Source organism: Suncus etruscus, chromosome 7 (assembly GCF_024139225.1).
Source record: "Suncus etruscus isolate mSunEtr1 chromosome 7, mSunEtr1.pri.cur, whole genome shotgun sequence".
Taxonomy (NCBI): domain Eukaryota; kingdom Metazoa; phylum Chordata; class Mammalia; order Eulipotyphla; family Soricidae; genus Suncus; species Suncus etruscus.
In genome coordinates, this window is record NC_064854.1 from 5488945 (window position 1) to 5512368 (window position 23424).

General features: G+C 34.8%; 1 protein-coding gene and 1 non-coding gene across 2 annotated transcripts in view; one reads left to right on the forward strand and one right to left on the reverse strand.

Moving 5' to 3' along the window:
• Positions 1–23424, forward strand: part of ZPBP (zona pellucida binding protein) — a 120974-nt gene that overhangs the window by 74060 nt on the left and 23490 nt on the right. Inside the window, exon 7 of the mRNA XM_049777029.1 lies at positions 8877–9054. Within this exon, the coding sequence (XP_049632986.1) occupies positions 8877–9054 (178 nt within the window). The remainder of the gene's footprint in view (positions 1–8876; positions 9055–23424) is intronic.
• LOC126014725 (small nucleolar RNA SNORA51) lies at positions 19854–19987 on the reverse strand. Its single transcript, XR_007497724.1, has one exon. It is a non-coding gene; the product is annotated as a small nucleolar RNA SNORA51 (small nucleolar RNA).

A 23424-nucleotide genomic window follows, 5' to 3' on the forward strand; every position in this document is an offset into this window, starting at 1 on the left:
TCAGCTGCCACTGACTGTTTCTAATTCTTTGTTTCTGGCTCTTTTTTTTTATAGTCTCCATAGTTTTCTAAATATAGTGCTGTGCCATCTTTATGTAGTAGTAGTTTGATTTCTTCTTTTCCAATCTAGATTCCCTGATCTCTTTGTGTAGTTGCTATAGAAAAAAGACTCCCAGTAGTATGTTAAATAATAATGGTGAGTGTGAGCAAGTTTCTTTGTCTGATCTTAGAGGGAAGGCTCTCCATTTTCTAACTTTAAGTTATGTTTACTACGGCCTTGTGATAACATGACTAAATATTGAGAAAATTTCCATTTATTCTAGTTTTATTCAGGTTTTTGAAATCACAAATGTGTTGGATTTTGTCAAATGCTTTCTTTTTATTTACTGATGTCACCATATCTTTTAATCTTTCCTTGTATTAAATGGTGTATTTTATTGAATGACCTGTGTCATTCTAGGGCTGGATACATTGTACAAGAGGGCAAGGAACTTGCCTTTCATGTGGCCCTCCTTGGATTGATCACTGGCACTGCAGAAGGTATCTCAAGCAGCGCCAGAGGTGAATCCTGAACACAGAGTCTGAAGTAAGCTCTTAGTAATGTTTGGTGTGGCCCCCAAACCGAACAAAATAAAACAACAAAAGTCCTGTTATCTCCGACATAAATCCTACTTGATTTAAAGTCAGCCCCTTTAATACATGATCACTAATGTGTGTCATATTCTGTTCACTACTATGTTCTGTTCACCAATATATTTGCATCTAGGTGCATTAGGGATATTGATCTATGATTTTCTATTTTGTCTTATTTAGTCTGATTTTAGTATCAGAGTATTAGTTGCCTCATAGAAGCTACTTGGGTGAATTTGTGACCATCTGAGTTTCTGGAAGTTCCTGACAAGGGTTGGATATAGCTCTTATTTGAAGGTTTAGAAGAACTTACCAGTAAACCTTTTAGATATCTGTTTTGTTTGCAGTTTGGAGTCTTCACTTTGTGTTTCTGTTTCCTTGGTAGTGACCAGCATGTTAAAAGTGCTTTGATTTCTCCTTATGGAAAGCTATAGGAGTTCAAAAGTTTATTCATTTTTTCTAGGTCCTTTAATTTTGTGTCATCATTGTTCATAGTAATTTCTGATTATCCTTTTGAGTTTCTTTGCAATTGTTTTTAATGACCCCTACTTGTTTCTTATTCAGCTAATTAGAGCTTTTTTCTTATTTATTATGTCAGCTAATAGTTTATCTTATTTTAATTTTCTCTGAGAAAACTCTTGATTTTGGTTATATTTTCTATTGTATTACACTAAGGTAACTGCTGCTTCTTTTGATTTCCTTTTTATTTTTATTAACTTTGTTATAAAATATAAATATAAATAAAATAAGCCTTTTTTATTACCAAAGGATTTCTGCATTGCTATAAATTTCCTTCTAAGAATATCTTTTGTTGTCGTCCAAATCTTCTGATAACTCATGTCTTTATTCTTATTTGTTCTTAGAAATACTTTTATCTCTTCTTCAATTTGCTATTTGACCTGCTGATTGTTCAGTAGAAAGTCATTTGGTTTCCAGGTATTTGAATTTGTACTCATATTTTATTTTTGATTAATTTGCCCTTTCCAAAGAATGTGGTCTAAGTGGATAATCAATATAATTTATGTCTTCTTGGTTTTCTGGTTACTTGTTTTTATTCTGGCATTTGGTTTATCTTGAAAAAGAATGTGAACTCCACTTTTGGGAAATGAAAATGTCCTATACATACTTACCAGTCATATTTCTTCTATTTATTCCTATAAGGCCAATGTTATCTTATTGAATTTTTGCCTAGTGGATATATTCAGCAGTGAGAGAGGCCTGCTAAATTTTCCAACTACTGTAAAGTGAAGAATTCATCCTGGTGGGATGGAGATATTTGTATATATTTATATAAATGAACACTTTAAATTACAGAGAGGAGTGAGGATTTTTTTAGAAAAGGGTATATTTAAAGATTTGTCTTCCAGAGCATGGCCTCCAGGGAATGGAACCAGTACACCAGGCCAAGATAATTTCTAACACCCCAAAATCTCTCTTGAGACCTTCCTGGCAGTGGAGAGCACTCTAACAGTGACTGATAGTGATATACAAAATACCTCCAGACTATGTAAGGAAGCGTGGTAATGCAGAGTAAAACTCTTACCATGACCCTAAAGGCTCAATTGATGCTAATAATTTATCTGTAAATTGCTTCAGAGTTGAAATGCTTAGTATGTTACACAAAATAAAAGAAACAATGGAATGAACTGCCAATGAAATACAAGAGAATATGAGAGCAGACATGTGAAAAAAATGTGAACAGATATGAAAGAAATATAACTTTGGTGGCCAAAAGAAAAAAATCATTAAAAGGCCTGATCAGCAGAATAACAGCTGCTGACAAAATCAGTGAACTTTAAGATGAAGTGCAGAAAACCTCCAGACAACAATAAAAGATTAAAAAAAAACCTCAAAATAAATGAATATATGAAAATAAACTATGGGACTTATTCTAATAACATAACTAACCATTGGAGTTCCAGAGATCCAGGAATACAGCATCTATGAAGACTCAATAGTCAATGACACCATTTCTAAGAAGTTCTCAGAGCCCACACCTGGGATACATGAAGAGTACCGATAAGAGAGCAAATAAAAATACCCCAAGACACATCATCATCATCATAATGATTAAAATCATAGATAGAAATATAATACTAAAAACCGAAGGATCAATAAAGAAAGTTATATATCTAGGAGAATCCTTAAGATTTACAACAGCAAATTTACCATAGGAAAAACTCATTCCCAAAGACAGTGGCAGTGTATAGTGAAAAACTCAATGAAATGAATACCTCAACCAAAATATTTACCCATGTCTGAGTTTCATTTAGCTTTGAAGGAATGATAAATAACTTAGAAAAATCAGCATAGGAACTTCATAGACTCACTGTTAAGAGAAGAATTAAAGAGGCAACTTTAAGCTAAAATAAACCTTTTTCAGACACTTGTATTGTTTCTAGATTCTAGTTATTGTGAATAAGACTGCAATGAACAATGGTGTATAAATGCCTTCTGTCCACTGTGTCTTTGGGCCCCTAGAATATATCCCCAACAGCAGTATTGCAGGGTCATATGGAAGCTCAATTTCTAGTTTTCTGGAGAATGTCCATATAATTTTTTAAAAAAGGTTGGACCAATCTATATTCTCACCAGTAGCAAGAGTCCCTTTTTTCTTATATCCATGCAAACACTGGTTATTCTTGTTCTTTTTGATGTATGCCAATGTTTATGGTATGAGATACCTTATTATTTTTTTAATTGTCTCTCTCAAGTGATTAATGACATGGATCACTTATTTCTGTGTTTCTTTTTTTTTTGTCCATTTGTATTTCTTTGAGTAAACTTACTTCTCTGCATTTTTGATGAGGTTGGGTGTTGTTTTATCTTTCATCTCTGTGTCTTACATATCTATTTTTGTTTGTTTCTAAAATTTTTAAATGGGTTTTATTTGGGGAGTAGCACATCCATTAATGCTCAAGGGTTTTTCCTGGTCACGTACTTAAAAGTCACTCATTTGGTGTTCCAGGAGCAATATTCAGTGCTGAGTATAGAAGAAGATGCAGTTATACAAAAGACAAATACCTTATTCTCCGTACCACATCACTGGCTCCTCATTATCTTTTAGAATTTTTAAGTCAATTGTTTTTGCTTTGGTTTTGGTTTTGGTTTGTGGGCCACACCTGTGACACTCAGGGTTACTCCTTGCTATGCGCTCAGAAATTGCACCTGTCCCAGGGACCATAAGGGACCCTGGAGATCAAACTCAGGTTCTTCCTGGGTCAGCTTCATGTAAAGCAAACGGCCTGCCACTGTGCTATTGCTCCGGTACCACAGTTTTTAAACTTTATTTAAAGAAAATGCATCATGTAGTTGGCATAGTTTATCATAATATATTTGGTTCCAGATAAGTGAAAGCAAAGATATTGAAAAAAAATAAAGAAAAAAATAAAAAGGAAGAGAAGAAAGTTTTTTTAAGAACTGTAGCAAGCATATTTGTGAAAATTTTGTATCTTCAATGAATCATAAATACAGTGGCAGTAGGTTTAGTAAGCTCTTGATAGCTGTCCATTCTGTTAAATTAGTGTGCTTCTATAGGAATGACAGCATTAAGCAAATAAAGTCCAGGGATTCACAGAACTATTACTGATACTATGAATTTAGGAGGCATGTACTCATCTTCAAGGATCCCTGGAAGAAGGAATATCAAGGGGTGAGTGCTTGCATTTATTACAAGAAGCCCAAAAATGATAATCAACCCAGAACCTGTGTACCAGGCAGAAGTTTGGTCCATTTGGTGTCCCTGAAGGGAATCATAGAGAGTCAGTGATGAGGCAAGTTCATTGGAAAAATGTGATTGTGGGTGATGGAGGCAGCAGAGGTGACTTTGGCTTGGCCTGACCTCTACTCAGCATGCTGCATGGTCCAGTGTACCCATGATCTTTCAAGGCTGATTTTACATCTTGTTAAGAAAAGAGTGAGTCTATGGGGCTGTTTGAATATGGCGACTGCATTTGTGGGCATGGTTACAGTTTCCCTCATTCTTTTTAAATTGAATATAATCTCATATTTTTCTACTCATGTTAATATGAGTATATATTATCCATGTCATTATATTCCTATAGAATATAATTTTTTTAAAATAAATTATTGATTGTATACAGTTTTTCCTTTGGAGCATTTTAGTGTAACATGAATAAATCGCCTTTCCTCATTTTCTCAGGAGCACAAAGATTTTTAGTATTTGGGGGGGGGGGTCACATCCAGTAGTGCTCAGGGGTTACTCCTGGCTCCATGCTCAGAAATCGCTCCTGGCAGGCTTGGGGGACCATATGGATGCCGGGATTCGAACCACCTACCTTCTGCATGCAAGACAAACAAATGCCTTATCTTCAATCTATCTCTCAGGCCCCCTGATTTTCAGTATTTTTTAAAGCAAACTTACAACCACTCCCATTCCATTTAAGACAACTAACACACTTCCTGTTATTTATTTTGACCATCATTTTAGAATTTTACCCTACAGAAAAAAACCTGTGTTTTTATAAAAACACCTTATAAAATCTGTTTTATAAATAAAATATCTGCACACTTTTTAGATGTTCATTCTCCTATGCTATAAATTCCTCATATTAGACTTCATTTGTGTAGGATCTACATATTTAGTTTGTTTTAGATACTCTATAATTTTGATTGCTACTTTCTAGCTTGATGAATTAACTTAGAGTAAATATTAAATTTTACTTGTAACAGGGCCAAAGTTATAATGCAAAGAGTTTTAGCACTAGCCTTCCATGAGGCAGTCCCAGGCTTGATTTTCAGATCCACCAGTTTTCCCTGATTACAGAGCTAGCAGTAAGTCCTGAATAAAAGCAGATGATGCTCATAAAAAATTAATTGTACCAGTCACTTTAATTCACTAAATTAGCATGGTCAGTCAAACAGAATGAGAGTTTAAAAACAAGCTGTCAAGTTTCACTATGCTTAAGTTAATATATTTTACAAACAATCTTACTGAAATAGTCATGATTTTTATTTGCAGTTCTACTGCTAGTAAGTAATAAATCAGTTCAGAAAATATTCTTCCTACATATGCTTAATTATCATAGAAAATTATTACTTACCAGGGATTTACCATGGCAGTAGGTAATGGGGCTAGATGCACAAATATTCAGCTTTTCTCATATAAATTTATTGCATCTTAAATTAGAATTATGTAAGTTTCATCATTGACTTATCTCATATTATGAAATAGTCCCAAATAGTATACTTTAAACAGTCAAATTTTTACTTAATTTCAGAGAATTATTCAATCTCATCTTTTGTTTGATACAAATAAATAATTCCTTATCAACAGTCAATTACTGGGTATAAGAAAAATAAATAATTCCTTATCAACAGTCAATTACTGGATATAAGAAAATTTAGGTAGTGTTTCAAACAGCTCCTTACTTCCTTTCTATTTTATTATATAAAAGGTACCATTCTCATTTGTGGGGTTGGGGTGGAGATGAGAAGTGAGAATCTGATATTTTGTTTCCTTTATTTATTTATTTATTTATTTATTTATTTATTTATTTATTTATTTATTTATTTATTTATTTATTTATTTTTGGTTTTGGGGCCAGTAGCACTCAGGGGTTATTTCTGGCTCCTTGCTCAGAAATGACTTCTGGCAGTCTCTGTGGACCATATGGAATACCTAAGATTAAACCTGGATGCATCGCGTGCAAGACACCCAGTCCTATCTAACCCCTCCTATTTACTAAATAAAAACCATATTTATTGGATGTTATTAGCAACACAAGGAAATAAAGCGTAAAACTGGTAAAAGTTGAATAACGAAAAACACTGGATTTGTGTTGAATACAGTATATTGAAAGTAATTGAATGATCATGGAAGTTTTTTATATTGACATAATTTACTAAGTATTGAAGAAATAGTAAGTTTAGGTGTACCGCTAGTGGTTTGTGATGAATATGGGTACAGTTATACATGCTTTGACTGGTTTAGAGCCGCTAATGTTATAGAATTAAAACTATAATATTGTAAGGTTGAAATTCATAATCATACACCATATTTTGACCTGTGAAACTTATCATTTGAAAAGGTATGTGCCTAGTTAACTTAGTGAAGTCTGTGAAGGATAATTAATGCAATATAATGTAAATTTAGATTGTGATAAAATATGACACATTTTAAGATTAATTGGGATAAGTGCCATGAAGTGAGATCACTGAGTCATATTCAATCCTTTTTTAATTTTTTGAGTTCGCTATTATTTTCTATAGAGTCTAAGCCAGTAGACAATCCCACCACCAGTGAATGAAGATCTTTTGCCATGTAGTCCTGCCAGCACTGATTGTTTTCCCTTGTAAAATTAGAATATTCTTTTTTTTTCTTTGGTTTTTGGGCCACACCCATTTGACGCTCAGGGGTTAGTCCTGGCTATGCGCTCAGAAATCGCCCCTGGCTTGGGGGGACCATATGGGACGCCGGGGGATCGAACCGCGGTCCGTCCTACGCTAGTGCTTGCAAGGCAGACACCTTACCTCTAGAGCCACCTTCCCGGCCCCAGAATATTCTTATTAATGTGAGGTGATAGCAGTTTGTCATTTGTGTTTGTATGCCCATGATAATTAGTAATTATACCTCTCTTTTAAAAATAGCTATTGACCGTCCATATTTTCTTTGATAAAGCATCTGTCAGCACCTTTCTCCTTCTCTTGATGGGGGGATGATCTAGTTGTCATGTGTCCTTTAGCTCTTTTGGAGGTGGATTGTGCCATAACTGGTGATGCTCAGGGTTACCCCTAGCTCTGCACTCAGGAAGTAGTCAGGGGGCCATATGGGATGCTGGTGATTGACAGCAAAAAATTAAGCACTGTACTTTCTGTACCCACTTAGATATTTGTGAGATTTGTGATGTGCAAATATGTTCTCAGTTCAATAGGTTGTACTTTTATTTTAGTCATCACTTTTTTCACTATTTTGAAACCTTTCAGTTTGATGTAATTTCATTTTTTTTTGTTTTAGTTGACAATGGAGTCTAATTATTAAAGATCTCTCTGAAATTAGTATCATGAAGAGTCTGCCCATATTTTCTTGATGGATTTATGGATTTGAGACTAACATCAAGTCTTTAATCCTCTTTGAATATTTTAAATTATATAGTGTTAGATGAGGGTCCAGTTTCATTTTGTTTTTGTTTTTAAATCTAGCTAACTTTTTTTCTAAGAACTAGCTGTTGAGGAAGTTTTCTTAATTTAATTAGTACATCTAACTCTACTTTGTTATAAAACAACTGTCCATTAAATTAAGAGTTTTCTTTTGGGTTCTTGGTTCCATCTCTTTTGTCTGAGAATTGCAAGTATTTCAGTCATAAGAAAAAATTTTTATTATTGTAACTATAGAACTTGACTCTAAATTAGGAAATAGAGGGCTGAGATGCTCGCTTTGCATGCAGATATATGGGACTATGTGTTACCTCCTGAGCATCTCCAGAAATGATTCCTGATTACAAGTACAGGTGGAAAGCTTGAGTAAGGTCAGATGTGACCCCTAACAAATACTTACAAAGTTATGGAATCAATACCTTAAACTGAACTCCTTACTGTTCTCAAGAATATTTTTGTTCATTATAAGAACACAGTTTTACAATATATTTAATTTTGAAGAACTATTTTTATTTTGCACAGATGTCCAGTTGTGATCTAGATATAAATCTACAGATATGTTTCTCTACATATCCAAATGGGTTCCTTGTAGTCTGTATTATATTTATAGCACATTTGGAAATATTTTAAGTTTTACAGATGACTTCTCGTATTACTTTCCTTTATATAAATTTATGTTTTAAGTGTAAAAACTTGACTCTTCAGAATGTACATTTCTTTTTTTTTTTTTTTTTTTTTTGTTTTTTGGGCCACACCCTGTGACGCTCAGGGGTTACTCCTGGCTATGCGCTCAGAAGTTGCTCCTGGCTTCTTGGGGGACCATATGGGACGCCGGGGGATCGAACCGCGGTCCGTCCTAGGCTAGCGCAGGCAAGGCAGGCACCTTACCTCCAGCGCCACTGCCCGGCCCCAGAATGTACATTTCTATAGTGTCTTGTCACCAAAGTATCAGTTTCACCTATTAGGCACAGCCTGATTCATTGATATTTCAAATTTTTTTATACTTTTATATCACATTTTCATGCAAAAATAATGAGCTCAAAATTTTCCTCTACTTCTTAATCTGCATCATTTTTATTCTAAAATTACATTTGTTTGTGCTAATTATTTTGTATTATATTTCCATTTTAGGCTAAAATGATCATAGAGAGGTTTTTTAATCAACAAGTACAAGTTCTAGGCAGACGTGCAGAAGCATTGCCTGAAATTTACTATATTGAAGGCACTCTTCAAATGGTTTGGATTAATCGCTGCTTTCCAGGGTACGGAATGAATATCATGAAACATCCAAAATGTCCTGAGTGCTGTGGTATGTAATGAACTCTGATTTTTTGATTTACACATATCTGCGAAAATTGATTTTTTATGAAATCTATATGGTGTAAAAAGCTTCTCACCTATTTTTACAGTACATTGATATTTATTTAAAATAGTATGTTTGCAAACATTTATGTAGTATAATGTATGCATAACAAAATATCTGACTTAATTTTGTCATTGGATTAAATAACAGAGCAGTTAGGAGTGTTAAAGATTGTTTAATGAAAACATAAATAATTGTTTTTGGAGTTACTTGACAAAGATAAAAATGATGTGTTTTAGATTTAATCATTAATGGTTTTAGGTACGTAGTCTAGAATATTTATTTTCATCTTTAACAATAACTTTGTACAACTCTTGTATATTACAAAGCCCAGACTAATCAACATTGAAGACATGATATCTAAGATGGAACCATTTCTGTCAAGGCTGTCAAGGTTGGGGAGAGTTTCTGGAATATGGGACAGTGATGGTGGATTGCTGTTGAAATATATATGTAAAACTCAACAATCAACACCTTTGTAAATCACAGTTCTTTATTAAATAAAACTACTAAAATAACTCCATAACGAGTTTTACCATCAGTGTAAATCAATTTTGATTATGCTTATTACTTGGAACAGCTATGTGACTTTCATTTGTCTTCATTCAGAGAAGGCTTTTAGGATTAACTGAGACTATTTTCAAACACTCTGGTTTTACAGTTAAGTAATTTAATCCATTTTCCTTTTTTGTTTTTGTTTTTTTGTTTGTTTGTTTTTGAGCCACACCCGGTGATGCTCAGGGGTTACTCCTGGCTATGCGCTCAGAAATCGCTGCTGGCTTGGGGGACCATCTGGGGGATCATATGGGATGCCAGAGGATAGAGCCGCTGCCCTAGGTCCTAGGCTAGTGCCGGCGGGCAAGGCAGATCCCTTACAGCTTGCGTCACCTCTCCGGCTTCATTATTCCACTCTACATTTTAAGATATAAACCATTTGACTCATGTTGCTATTATCTTTTCTCATTCATTTATATTATTTAAGTTTCAAATAAAAGCTTATTTTACAGAACAGTATCTTTTGTCTTTAGTTTAATTTAATTTTTACACTTTACTTTTAACTTTCTGATTTGGTTTTATTTAAGTATATAAAATTTGACAAGATGTTAAAAAGCTACATTAAGAAATATAATATAGGGGCCGGAGCTGTGGTGAAAACGATAGGGCATTTGCCTTGTGTGCGCGTGCTCTAGCTTAGGACAGACCGTGGTTCGATCCCATTAGGTTCCCCCAAGCCAGGAGCGATTTCTGAGCGCATAGCCAGGCGAAACGCCTTTGCTTCACCAGGTGTGGCCCAAAAGGCAAAAAAAAAAAGAAGGAGGAGGAGGAGGAAGAAGAAAGAAGAAAGAAGAAGAAAGAAGAAAGAAGAAGGAAGAAGAAGAAGAAGAAGAAGAAGAAGAAGAAGAAGAAGAAGAAGAAGAAGAAGAAGAAGAAGAAGAAGAAGAAGAAGAAGAAGAAGAAGAAGGAAGAAGAAGAAGAAGAAGAAGAAGAAGAAGGAAGAAGAAGAAGAAGAAGAAGAAGAAGAAGAAGAAGAAGAAGAAGAAGAAGAAGAAGAAGAAGAAAGAAAAGACAGAGGAAAAAAGAAAGAAAGAACAAAAGGAAGAAGGATGGAAGGAAGGAAGGAAGGAAGGAAGGAAGGAAGGAAGGAAGGAAGGAAGGAAGGAAGGAAAAAAGGGAAGGAAGGGAAAGAGAAGGAAGGGAAAGAGGACGGGAAAGAGAAGGAAGGGAAAGAGAAGGAAGAAGGGAAAGAGAGAAGAAGGGAAAGATAGAAGGAAGAGGGAGAGAGAAGGAAGAAGGGAAAGAGAAGGAAGAAGGGAAAGAGAAGGAAGAAAGGAAAAAGAGAAGGAAGAAGGGAAAGAGAAGGGAAAGAAAGATACAAAGAGAAAAAGAAAGAAAAAGAAAAGAAAAAATGTAGATTTAACCAAAATACACTTACAAATCCAACTTTGTAACTATTTTCTAATTGTCTATGTTTTTATATTTTGTACTGTTTAAGGAAGTTTATTAAGCAATTATTTTATTTTTATAGTAGACTCCATGTGAACTATGTAGGAACACCAACAGTAATCATTGAAGTCATAAAGATGTTTTTGTTCTTCCAAATATCTAGTCTCTTAAGCTTGATATATTTCCTCTTATATACATAATTCATCCATTGTTCATTGTTTCATTAATGTAAAACCATCAGCAATGCTCAAGGCTCACTGTTGGCACTTCTCAGTGGGACCATATGAGTTGCCCAGGATAGACCGATGTCAGTTGAAAGTAAAGGAAGTAAGCACATGTAGTACTTCCCTGGACTTACTGTTGCACATTGAAAGCTTTGGAAATCCTACGGAGACTAAGCATTACTCTTTTGATTAGTAATATGTATCTCTATCCATGATTTGAATTTATTATGTTATTAATTAGATTATTTCATCACCTTGAATGCTTTGGTTGACAAATATGTCCTGTACTGTTATAATGATGACTTACTGGACAATTCTAAAATACATCTGGCAGATCCTCAGGAAGTCAGATCAAATAGGTAAAAGTTTTTGCCCACAGGTTGATGTTCACAGGCAAAATCATTTTTTTTTTTTTTTTGGTTTTTGGGCCACACCCGGCATTGCTCAGGGGTTACTCCTGGCTGTCTGCTCAGAAATAGCTCCTGGCAGGCACGGGGGACCATGTGGGACACCGGGATTCGAACCAACCACCTTTGGTCCTGGATCGGCTGCTTGCAAGGCAAATACCGCTGTGCTATCTCTCCGGGCTCGAAAATCATTTTCTTAATAATGGAAATTCAGTTCTTAGAACTTGTTTCTGATTAGATTGGTTCCACCATGTTACCTCCTTAAATCCCTCTGCCTGTAAATATGATCAACTCTAAAATTTTTATAGTAATTTGTTATTTTTATAGATATAAATTTATATATATATATTTATATATGTTATTATATAATATACAATATATTATATATATTTAAATATGTTATTTTTATAGATATAAATTAATTTATATATATTTATATATATAAATAAATGTAATATATATAATAGTAAAGAAAAAATTAGTGTTTTCATCTTCGAAGGAAAATTTAGTCTGACACAAAGTCATTTGCATCTTCATATACACCTTAGCATTCAGGATAGAATGATTGGAGATTGATTTATTCTCTTATGTAAACATATAAATATATATAAATATAAAGATATATTTACATATAAATATATGTTAAATATATAGAAACATATATAAATATAAAATATTTCTATTTTAGAAATATAACTAAATTACATGCTTCAAATATATTTTATTGTTTTGCAGTACGCAAGCACAATTAAAAGTAGTAGTTTAATTACTTTTTGGTGTATATTGTCAGACTACTTAATGTTTAGTCTTTTCACAAGTTTCAAGTATACAAAGCCATATTATTAACCAGTCATTTTATAATATATTTGTGCTTTCATATTTTACTTTATTTGCATGCCTAAAAGCTGTAATACCAATGAAACATTTTCAAAAGTAGCATACAGCCATCAGATTAATCTTTGGTCTGTGAGTTTAACTATTTTAAATTCTTCATATAATTGATATACTGAAGAATTTATATCGTCACAAATAAGAGTGACTATATATGTATACATGTATGTATGTCTATGTAAACCACAGGTTTTGGGGTTTTTTTTTTGCCACACCTTGATGGCATTCAGGGGCTACTCCTGGCTCTGAGCGCAGAAATTGCTCCTGGCTTAGGGGACCATATGGCATCAAACCCTCTTCCGTTATGGGTCATCCACGTGCAAGGAAAATGCCCTTCCATTGTGCTACCATGCCAGACCCACAGTTTTAATTTTTGTCAACATTTTAGGTTATTTTCATATTATTTATAAGCCATATGTACATATAAAATATATCTGGAATCTATATAAGTCAATGGCCTAAATGCAAATTATATTTTATATAAACAAATGTCTTGAAATACTATTTTCCAATAAAAGACATACAAATGCCCTAAAACAAAGGTATTCAACATAATCATAGACGAAATAAACCAGTGAGATATCTACTATACATTTTTATATATTTATTATAAAAGCATTGTGTTGGAAATGTAATTTGCTACAGTTGATAAAGAAAATAATATGGAAATATCTCTTGTTAATTATTTTTAAAACAATTTTAGTAAAATTTTTCTACATAGTTTTAACTATTTTAAAATATGATTTAATATTTTTCCAGTGACTAGCATACAGATACAAACTTATTTGTTATGCAGCTTAATTTTGTATGTTAGCCAACTTACAGTATGAATACATTTATATGCATTATGTAAATATCAAAGGGTTAGCATAAATAGTTATTTTAAACTTTTTGCTTTATTTTTTGTATTGTGTGGCCTGGAGTAAACATTAAATATAAGATAAACTATTGGCTTTCTTCTCAGTCATTAAAAGAAAATATAAAATATTTCACTTTGAGATGTAATGCAAGATATGTATATATATATATATATATATATATATATATATATATATATATATATATATGATTGGTCATTTTAAGAAAATCTATTCTTACTTTAAATTATTTTATCATGAGCGAGAACTGTTGGCAGATACTTTTCATAGTTTTCACAGAATAGTGACCTCTATGTCACCTTAAAATTGTTTATTTGAAGCTAGAGAAATAGCAGGCAGGAAGCTTGACTTGCAGTGGCTAATCCAGGCTCAATCCCTGACATCCCATATTGGCCTCAAACTCCACTTGGAATTGTCCCCGAGTGCATGTCCAGGAGTAAAGCCCAGAGAACAGCCAGGAGCTGCCCCCATATGTTTTTTAACGTTACATTATGTTTCTTAAACTTCCTATAATCATCCATGACGTCAACATATGTTCCTGAATTTAATTTGTTATATTTAATTATATTTATTATTATTTTGATCCTTTTTCTTTTGGTTTTGGGGCCACACCCGGTGATGCCAGGGGTTTTATGTGCTCAGAAATCTCTCCTGTCTTGGAGGATCGAAGTGCTGTCCATCCTAGGCTAGTGCGAGCAAGGCAGATGCCTTACCACTTGTGCCACTGCTCCAGCCCCTATTTTGATTGTATTATTCTATTTATTATAACTTATTGCTGATCCTTTTTATCTTCATCCATTTCTAACATATATAGTTAAGAATGTACTTTGTTTATCGATAAAATTATATTATTTTATTTTACTGCCTCAGATAATTCTCCAGTGAAATGATTTAGACTGGAAGTTTTAATTTTAGGAAACTAGTTTTAAGAAATAAGATGTTTATTTTTATGTACATATTTTAATTCCATATATATTTTAATGAAACACCTAAATAACATTTGTTATACTCATTCAAAACATCATTGTTTATTCAATAAGCTGTTGGTAGACATTTAGGTTGTTTCTAGTTTGGGGCTATTGTGAGTAAAGCTTGCATAGATGTTTCTGTTTAAAATTGTTTCTTTAGGTGCCAGAGTAATAACACAGCAGTGAGTAGGGCATTAGCCTTACATGCAGACAACCCAGGTTCTACCCCTGTATCCCTTATGGTCCCTCAAGCCTGCCAGGAGTGATTCTTGAAAGCAGAGCCAGGAGTAACCCCTGAATGCTGCTGGGTTTGGCACCCCCCAAAAAATGTATACTTTTAAATGAGCTTATTTTTATTTATCTTGGATAAATAAATGTGTTAAATTTACGTAATGTTCAATCTGAAAAAATTATCCAACCTTTGAAACTAAGTTTTATAGCTTTCTATATACAGCAGTGCATGAGAAATCTAGTAATTCTATATTCTTTATTGCTTATATTATTTATCATTCTAAGCTTATTCATTTGATGAAGATCAGGGAGTGGGAGCTACATCTGACTTTAATCAAGGATTACTTCTTTACTCATCACTCTGTGCTTGGAGAATACTCCTGATAGGGAGTGGGGAGCCCTATATGGTATAAGCAGTTGAATCCTTGACAGCCTGTACCCAATGAGGTGCCTTATGGTATATAAGCTCTGCCCCAGTTTAGCTCTGAATATGGCTTGATTATTTTACTTTATGCCTTAATATATGTCTGTCTATTAAGCAATAATATAAACTATCTTCAAGTGCTTTCTATGAGAACTTAGTTTTTATTAATTGTTCAAATAATTTCCTCTAACCTGTTACCAGGTTATTTATTTCTAAGGTTTTTAATCATATAGATTTATTGTTGTTCGTTTTGTTTGGAGGACTTACAGCCATGCTCAGAGATTGGTCCTGGCTTTATGTTTAGAGATCACAGTAGGAATACTCAGTACACCATACTGGATGCTTGGGATCAAACCCATGTTAGCTGCATGCAGTCCAAGAACTCTATCTGCTGTACTATCTCACGAGCCCAAAGACTTAGAAATATATATATATTTTAATTGCATAGTGTATTATTTAATTTTCAGTGACATATTTTAAAATTAGAGTTGTAATAATATTCACAAACTTCCTTTTTGTCTTATTTGTTTTTTGATGCCACATCACTGGTGTGCAGGGATTGAGGGTAACTGCTTATGCTTTATGCTAAAAGGACAGTGTAATACTTGGGAATAAACCCTATTCTCCTACATGAAAAGCACGTGCTCAGTCATAAATTCTTTTGTGAACCCATAATTTTTATTTTTTACTTCAGGCCCAAATATGCTGTGTCCATCCAAGAAATGTCTGCTTAACGAAAATTATAAAGTACTTTACAAGTAATTAGTCTAAGAATTTTTAGAATTTTTAAAATAATCACAGATGGGAATAAAGATTGTTCAGATTTTGACACATAACTTTTTCAAGTAATTTTTTTATTCATATTCCTCCACTGGTCTTACTCTTAATTTCAGGTAAGCATTCAACAAAAGTGATGAGCGTATCCTGTGGTTATATACATAATTAATGTCTATGGTTATCACATTAGGTCTGATTCTAGTTGAGTGCTATTCAGATGTCATTAATTAAATTGACAAAGGAAATTTACTTCCATTACCTATTTGATTTTAAAACATGAATAAATTACATTTATTCTTTTCACTGGTTACTTATAAATGAAATGACTCTTTTACTTTTTTATTGTTTTACTCTTGAAATCAATGTAAGTTCTTTTATTTTATTTTTTTATTTAATAATATTTTTTATTTTGACCGAAGTGGCTTACACATCTTTCACAATAATATTTTAGGTAGATATTAACATTGAATCAGAGGAATTCCCATACCCAAATTTGTCCTCCCTCTACAGCCATTCCCATCCAGCATCCCATATCCCCCACCTTCATCTCCCTCAAGGCTGCCAGTACAAGTGGTCCCCTCTGTGTCTAGCTTACTACTTAGTGATCATACAACTGTTTGGGCCTGGTACCCTCCACCATCTCCCACTCTATTTGAGAGGCGGGACTAGGTAATTCAGGTTATGTGGCTTTGTTTGAAGAAAAGAAAAACAATAAAAATGGGGTAAAAATAGAAAAAGCCGAAAATGGGCAGAGTCCTTCTAGAAGCTCTCAACCTCAGTTTTTTTTTTTGTTTTGTTTTTCGGGCCACACCCGTTAGATGCTCAGGGGTTACTCCTGGCTACGTGCTCAGAAATTGCCCCTGGCTTGGGGGGACCATATGGGACACCGGGGGATCGAACCATGGTCCTTTCCTTGGCTAGCGCTTGTAAGGCAGACACCTTACCTCTAGCGCCACCTCGCCGGCCCTCAACCTCAGTTTGAGAGAGGAAAGGGAAAAGGAAGTGAGACATCACAACAATACAAAAGTAAATATCAAATAAAAAAATCCAGTGAGCATGACAACAATAAAGACAAGCACCACATAATAACCACGATCCTGAATTAAATCCATAATAGAACGCAAAAAGGAAATAAAAAAAATTGGAGACAACTTCAATATCCTTTTGTTTTATGACATGCATATGTTAATCTGACTGTGTGCAAACTGACCAAACACAAAGTATATGTGATCATTATTCATGAATTTAGTGATAGTCTCTAGTTGAGGATTTTTGCATCTATGAGGGAATTTAGTCTCTATTTTTCTTTTCTTGTAAATGTTGTATAAAAATTTGTTAGAAAATATCCATGTTAGAAGCTATAATATGTTTCTCTTTGATTTTCCTAAATAACTTATACAAAATTTTATAATTTTCCTCCTTTTTCTCTTTGAGCTTTTTATTTTCTGCCTCATGCTTAGAATATCTTTTTGCTTTATTTGTTCACCTGTTTTGATTCTTTAGAAGTTATTTCAATGTATTTTTTTTCCATTGTGAAGTTGTAAAATATCTTGATTTATTCATTAGGATGTCACTGTTATTTTTTTAGTGTAATTGAATTTATTTTTTGCTTTGTTTTGACACCAACCTTGTCTCAAACTGGTTGTGTTCATTGTTTATTCTTGGCCCCTACTCAAATTAAATTAAATAAACATAAAACCAACAAATAAAGCCTCGTACTCAGAGAGCAGTGATGTTTGAGGGAGGGACCAAATGGTGTACAGAGATTGACCTTGAAGTGGACATGTGAAAGACAAATGCACTGCCCACTGTGCTATTGCTTCACTCAATGAACTGTTTTAATGATTACATTTTCCAGGTAGCTTATAATAATACAATAGGTCTTATTAATTCTGCTAATTAACTTATTGAGTATCTCTGATAGGTATTTTTTGCTATTATTTGCATCAATAAACTAGAGCTGAGAATAAAAAAGTTTTACTACTTATCTGATCATTATGTACTTTATTTTAATTAACCATTTCAAATGAGTAGACCTGTTAGTACAGTATGGGGTAGAAATTCTTTCTCAGTATTAGATATAATTTGCTTTTAGGAGTCTAAAATATAATAATAGTAGTAGTAGAATTTTGTTTTCTTTTTTAAAGCTTGAAGTAGCACCATACATCACTTAGTTATCTGATCTTGACTGTGAATAGTGAAATGTTTCCTGTATTTTATCTGCATCTGTTGAAATTTTTTTTTGTTTTGCCATTGTACTATTAAGTGATTTTTTTTAACATTAAGACAGCATTGACTCCTAGAGATAAACCCAGCTTAGTCATGATCGTTCTGTTTTTGTTTGATTAATTTGTTAATGAGAAGAAAGGTAAATATGCATCTGTATTTTTTTATGGGCCACACCCATGTTATTATTTCTGACTCTATATTGGAATCACTCCTTGTAGATTCTGGGAACAGGAGTCCAGGATCAAAATTCGGTCTCTGCTGCATGCAAGCAAAGTGATCTACCTGCTCTAATATTTCTTCACCCCCTCATCCTTTTTTTTTTTGTGTGTGTGTGTCACATCAGCAGCGCTCAGGAGTTACTTCTGGCTTTGTACTCAGAAGTCACTCCTGGCAGGCTCAGGGAACCATACTGGATGCCAGGAATCGAATCAGAGTCCATCTGGGGTTGGCTGTATGCAAGACAAATACCCTACTACGGTGCTATGGCTCCAGCCCCTCATCTTTCTTTTTAATAGTAATTCTGTTATTTGTTTATCATGTGTTGACATTATAAAATGATCCCTACTACTTTGTAATCAAAAGATTCTCTATATGCAAAGAAAGTATCCAACTAGCTCTACTATTGCTCTGGCCCCTTATCTTTATTTATAGTAATTCTGCCATTTATTTATAATATTGGCATCTTAAAGTGATGGCATCATAAAGTGATCCTTTCTACTTTGTATCCAAATGACATTCTTTAATGTCAGTAACATCAAATATTAATTTCAATATTTGATTGAATTAATTATAAATACATGTTTGATTGATGTCTGTATCTACTCTTCTACAAATAACAAAACTTGCCTTCATTATTTATGCATTAAGTCCTAAAATTGAGCACTGTTATCTTCACTTATAAATAAAACCTGTTTATATTTTATATTAGGTACCATTATTTGTAGTAAGATAATAGTCAGAGTTTATTCATGAATCATTCTAGCTCTACACCCTCCACTAGAATATATGCTTCCCTACACTAGTCTCTCAGTGTTACCCTGTAAAATAATATCCACATGGGTTGTGAAATCACTGTAGGCATCATCTCTCTACCTCCAGGTGAACAGGTCTGAAGAAGCAGTGTAGAAGCGGAGAATTAATGAGCCAAACTAGTCAGCTGAGAGCCATGGAGCCATTCTGCACCTGTTGCTATCTTTGAGCATCAAGCTGAACTCATTCTTTCTTTATTAAACCAATTTCTAATGTACTAAGAGGAAGTTCAAGGGACAGATAAAAGTACAAATGTAGGAGTTTTTTACATATCAAAGGGAGCAGTTATGGGAGAGAGGAATGGTGGAATACCTTTATTTTGGGTTAATTGCTGGGTATCATCTTACAATTCAGCCCTTTCTGTTTAAAACAAAACAAAAAAGTGAGAAAAGCTACAAGTTTGGTTCTTTTCTCTGACAGAGGTAAGAACTCCAGATTAGAAATTATAAAAGCTGTTATTTAGCATAGGCACAGTAAAATTTGGCTGCAAAAGCATCAAAGGTCAGATTGTGCATACATATTCTCAAAACAATCAGCTTTTTCCTTTTTTGTCTTATACATATCACAGAATGTTTTCATAGACTTCTCTGAGCATAAATATTAAACCTTTCTGCAGATACACTTACTTTGAATATTCTTAAACATTCTTACATCATGCAGTTTATTATGAAGTCTAGACCACCTGTGTTCCTTTTCCATCTAAACTTTCCTAAACAAATTATTACATTTCTTGCTTTTATTTTTTATGTCGCCCCATTCAGAATACAAACCAGCAAAGAGCCTGGGCTGAGGTGTATATGGGGTGCATTTTTACTGTACCTCCTCTTTCTATACAGTCAGTGTAAAGAACACAGCCTGTGGTAAGCATTGGGAGGCAAAATGATTACACTTCTAATAATATATATATATAGTTTGAAAATGATTTTACTAAAACATTCTTACAATGAATACTGTAATAAGAATATAGTATACAAGTTTCTTTTCCATCAACTACTGTGGACAAAGACATTAGAATTTTTGTGCAGACATAATTTGAGAATAACTTGTTATATAATATACACAATCAAGCATCGCAGCAATTGAGAGACTTTCTCTAGGACAGCTAAGAACCATTAAAAATCTGATAATATTATGGATTTCTCTGGAATTGTGCAAACTAATACTAAAGTTTATATAAAATTTTGGTCTGCAATGAGGACATAGGACAAGATAGTAGTTTATTAATATTTATCCTGGTAGAACACACAGTTTAACTAGTAATATAGATACCGATGCAAATAGGATTGGGACTAACCTAGAAGAAAGTTTTAGGAGGTTCTGAAAGCAGCTTCTTCTCAGTTGATGTTATGCTGGGCTTGCATCCTCATCTCCATCTTCTTTTGTGTTGCGCTGCTGCAGTCTTCTGGGACAGAAAGACCATCCGTTCTTGGGCTGGAATCTGGGTGGAGTGACCAGTTCATCTCTGCTGTTGGTCCCCCACAAAGGAGTTTTCTCTTTGGCTTCTACCCCATCGATGATGTCGATATGCTGCTACAGGTTCGGGGGACGAGGTCCTTGCACAAAGTACCTTTGATAGAAGAAAGGCCATGGGCCTTGGCTTCTGAGACACTGCTCAGAGTCTTTAGTTCTCTTCACTGCCTGTTTTGGTCCCACCTGAGGGAGCCTCTGTCATGTTCAGAACAGGTGCTATGAGCACCAATATTCCACTGTTGGGCACTGAACACTCAGTCCAGCTGAAGGAGACTATCCACCTCAGGGATCAAGTAACTCACCATTGTTGGGGTCTCTTGGGGTCCCTGTGTGTCTCTTTGGGTGACAATTGTAAAATAATATTCACACAGATTGTGAGACTACCCCAGGCCCCTTATCTGACCACTCAGGTGGACAGATCTGAGGAAGCAGGATAGCAGCAAAGAATTAATGAACTATGCCAGGCAGGAGAGAGCCATGGAGTCAGTCTGTGCCTGATGGCATCTCTGGGTATCAAGCAGAACTCATTCTTTCTTTATTAAACTAATTTCCCATTTACCAGCAGGGGAAGGTCAAGAGATAGACAAAAGTACCTATCTAGGGAGATTTTACTTATCGGGGGTTATGGGAAAGAGGAAGATAGGGAAATTCCTTTGTTTGGGGATAATTGCTGGGTTTCATCTTACATTACCCCATTTTCAACCCTATTAGTCTCGTTCCCCCTATATCAGGGGTCTCAAACTCAATTTACCTGGGGGCCGCAGGAGGCAAATTCGAGATGAAGCAGGGCCACATAAGGGATTTCACACACACAAAAAAGTCCTCAAACATCATTATTAACAGTTTTAATTATTTCTTCTGAACATGAATAGAACATTGAGTGAAGATCATGAACAGTTCTTCTGAACATGGCATCTTTTGCCTATTTCTTGCTGCCAGAGACTTGACAGCACTTCTCACACATCTAAACCACATTTGGCTTTAGAGAGGAAGCAGTTGAGACCCTCAGTATAGCTTGAAGATGATCATCATTAAGTCTAGACCTGTACTTTGACTTATTGAAGTTCAATGTGGAGAATAACTTTTCACACAAATATGTGCTCCCAAAAAGGCACATTGTGCCCTTGAACATTCGGGAAAGCTCAGGGAAGCTGGGGGGCAAGTCTCTCAAAAATTGCTCGTGCATGTCTGCTTTTCCACTAATCTCCCTGAACTTGGCTTTGAGATCAGAGTTGCATTGCAGGTCAATGAGCTCCATTTGAAGCACAAGAGGGGCATCTTGCACATCAAAGGAAAAGGGGTCTACAAAAATTTGGAAAGTGGCTCTGTGCTTTTTGAAGTCTGCAAATATGTGATCAAATACCTTCTCTAGCTTAAAAATAGCATCAACATATTTCTCACCACTGAATGGTATGCCTGCATCCATAAGTTCCTTGCAAGCTGGGAAATGGCAAAGGTTTGTCTGAGAGAGCTGGAATTCCCATAAAACAAGTTTTGTGGAGAATGATCTCACATTGTCAAAGGCAGCACTGATAAGCTGCCCCGGGCCTTGTAACATCTTGTTTAGTACATTCAGCTTAAATGTGATGTTAACAAGAAAAGCTAAGTCCATGAGCCATTTGTGATCACTCAACTCAGAAACAGCATTCCCATCCTTCTCCATGAAGGCTTTCACTTCTTCTCTCAACTCAAAAAATCTTTTCAGGACATTTCCCCTGCTGAGCCAACGTACCTCGGTGAAATAGAGCACATCTCCATATTCTGACTCTATTTCCTCTAAAAAAGCATGGAACCTCCTGTGCTTTAAGCCCCTGGATCTGATTTGGTTGATGCATTTCACAACAACAGACATCACATTGTCACATGGCAGGTATTTACTGCAAAGGGCCTGCTGATGGCTAATGCAATGAAGAGCAATGGCCTTCTCTACACCCTCCTCTTCAAGTTTTTTTTTTTGAACAAGTGCCACCAGTCCATATTTCCTCCCTGTCATAGATGGTGCTCCATCAGTTATTATTCCAACAAACCTCTTCATGGCAAATATGCATTCTCAATGGCATCACACAGGTGCCAAAATATCTCATTAGCGGTGGTCTGGCCATGCATTGGAATGATTGTGAGCAGCTCCTCTGTCAATTCAAAATTGCAATCAACACCACGGACGTAAATTGTGAGCTGCCGCAGTGTCTGTTATATCTGTGCCCTCGTCAAGAGAACTGAGTATGCATCAAAACATTTGGCTTTCTCACACAGTTGATAAATGTCACTTGACATGTCAGAAATGCGCTCTGCCACAGTGTTGGCAGAAAAGCTGATTTTGTAAACTGACTTTTCTTTTCTGGACAGATAATACTTGTAGCCTGTAACATAAATTTTTTAACAAACTCTCCTTCTGTGAATGGTTTCTATGCCTCAGCAATCATCTCATTAACCATGTAACTAGCTTCGACTGATGCAATATTCTCTTTGGTTGCTTTCTTGAAGAAATCTTGTTGCCTCATTAGACATGCTTTAAGACTGGCAACCCGCTTGGCTCTCTCATTTCCTTGATATTTTGCACATTCCTCAGCATGTTTAGTTGAATAATGGCGTTTCAAGTTGTATTCCTTGAGCACTGCAACTTTCTCTGAGCAAATAAGACGTGTGGGGATGCCCCTGTGCTCAACAAAGAAATACTACGTCTCCCACTTTTCCTTAAATTGTCTGTGCTCATCATCAATCTTTCTCTTCACTGCAGGCTTTGATGAAGTCATGATGAAGGTATGACAAAATCTAATTCTGTAATAAACTTCTTTCCCTTCTCTCCCTTCGGCTTCTGATAATGCAAGGGACAGTGGGCAGGAG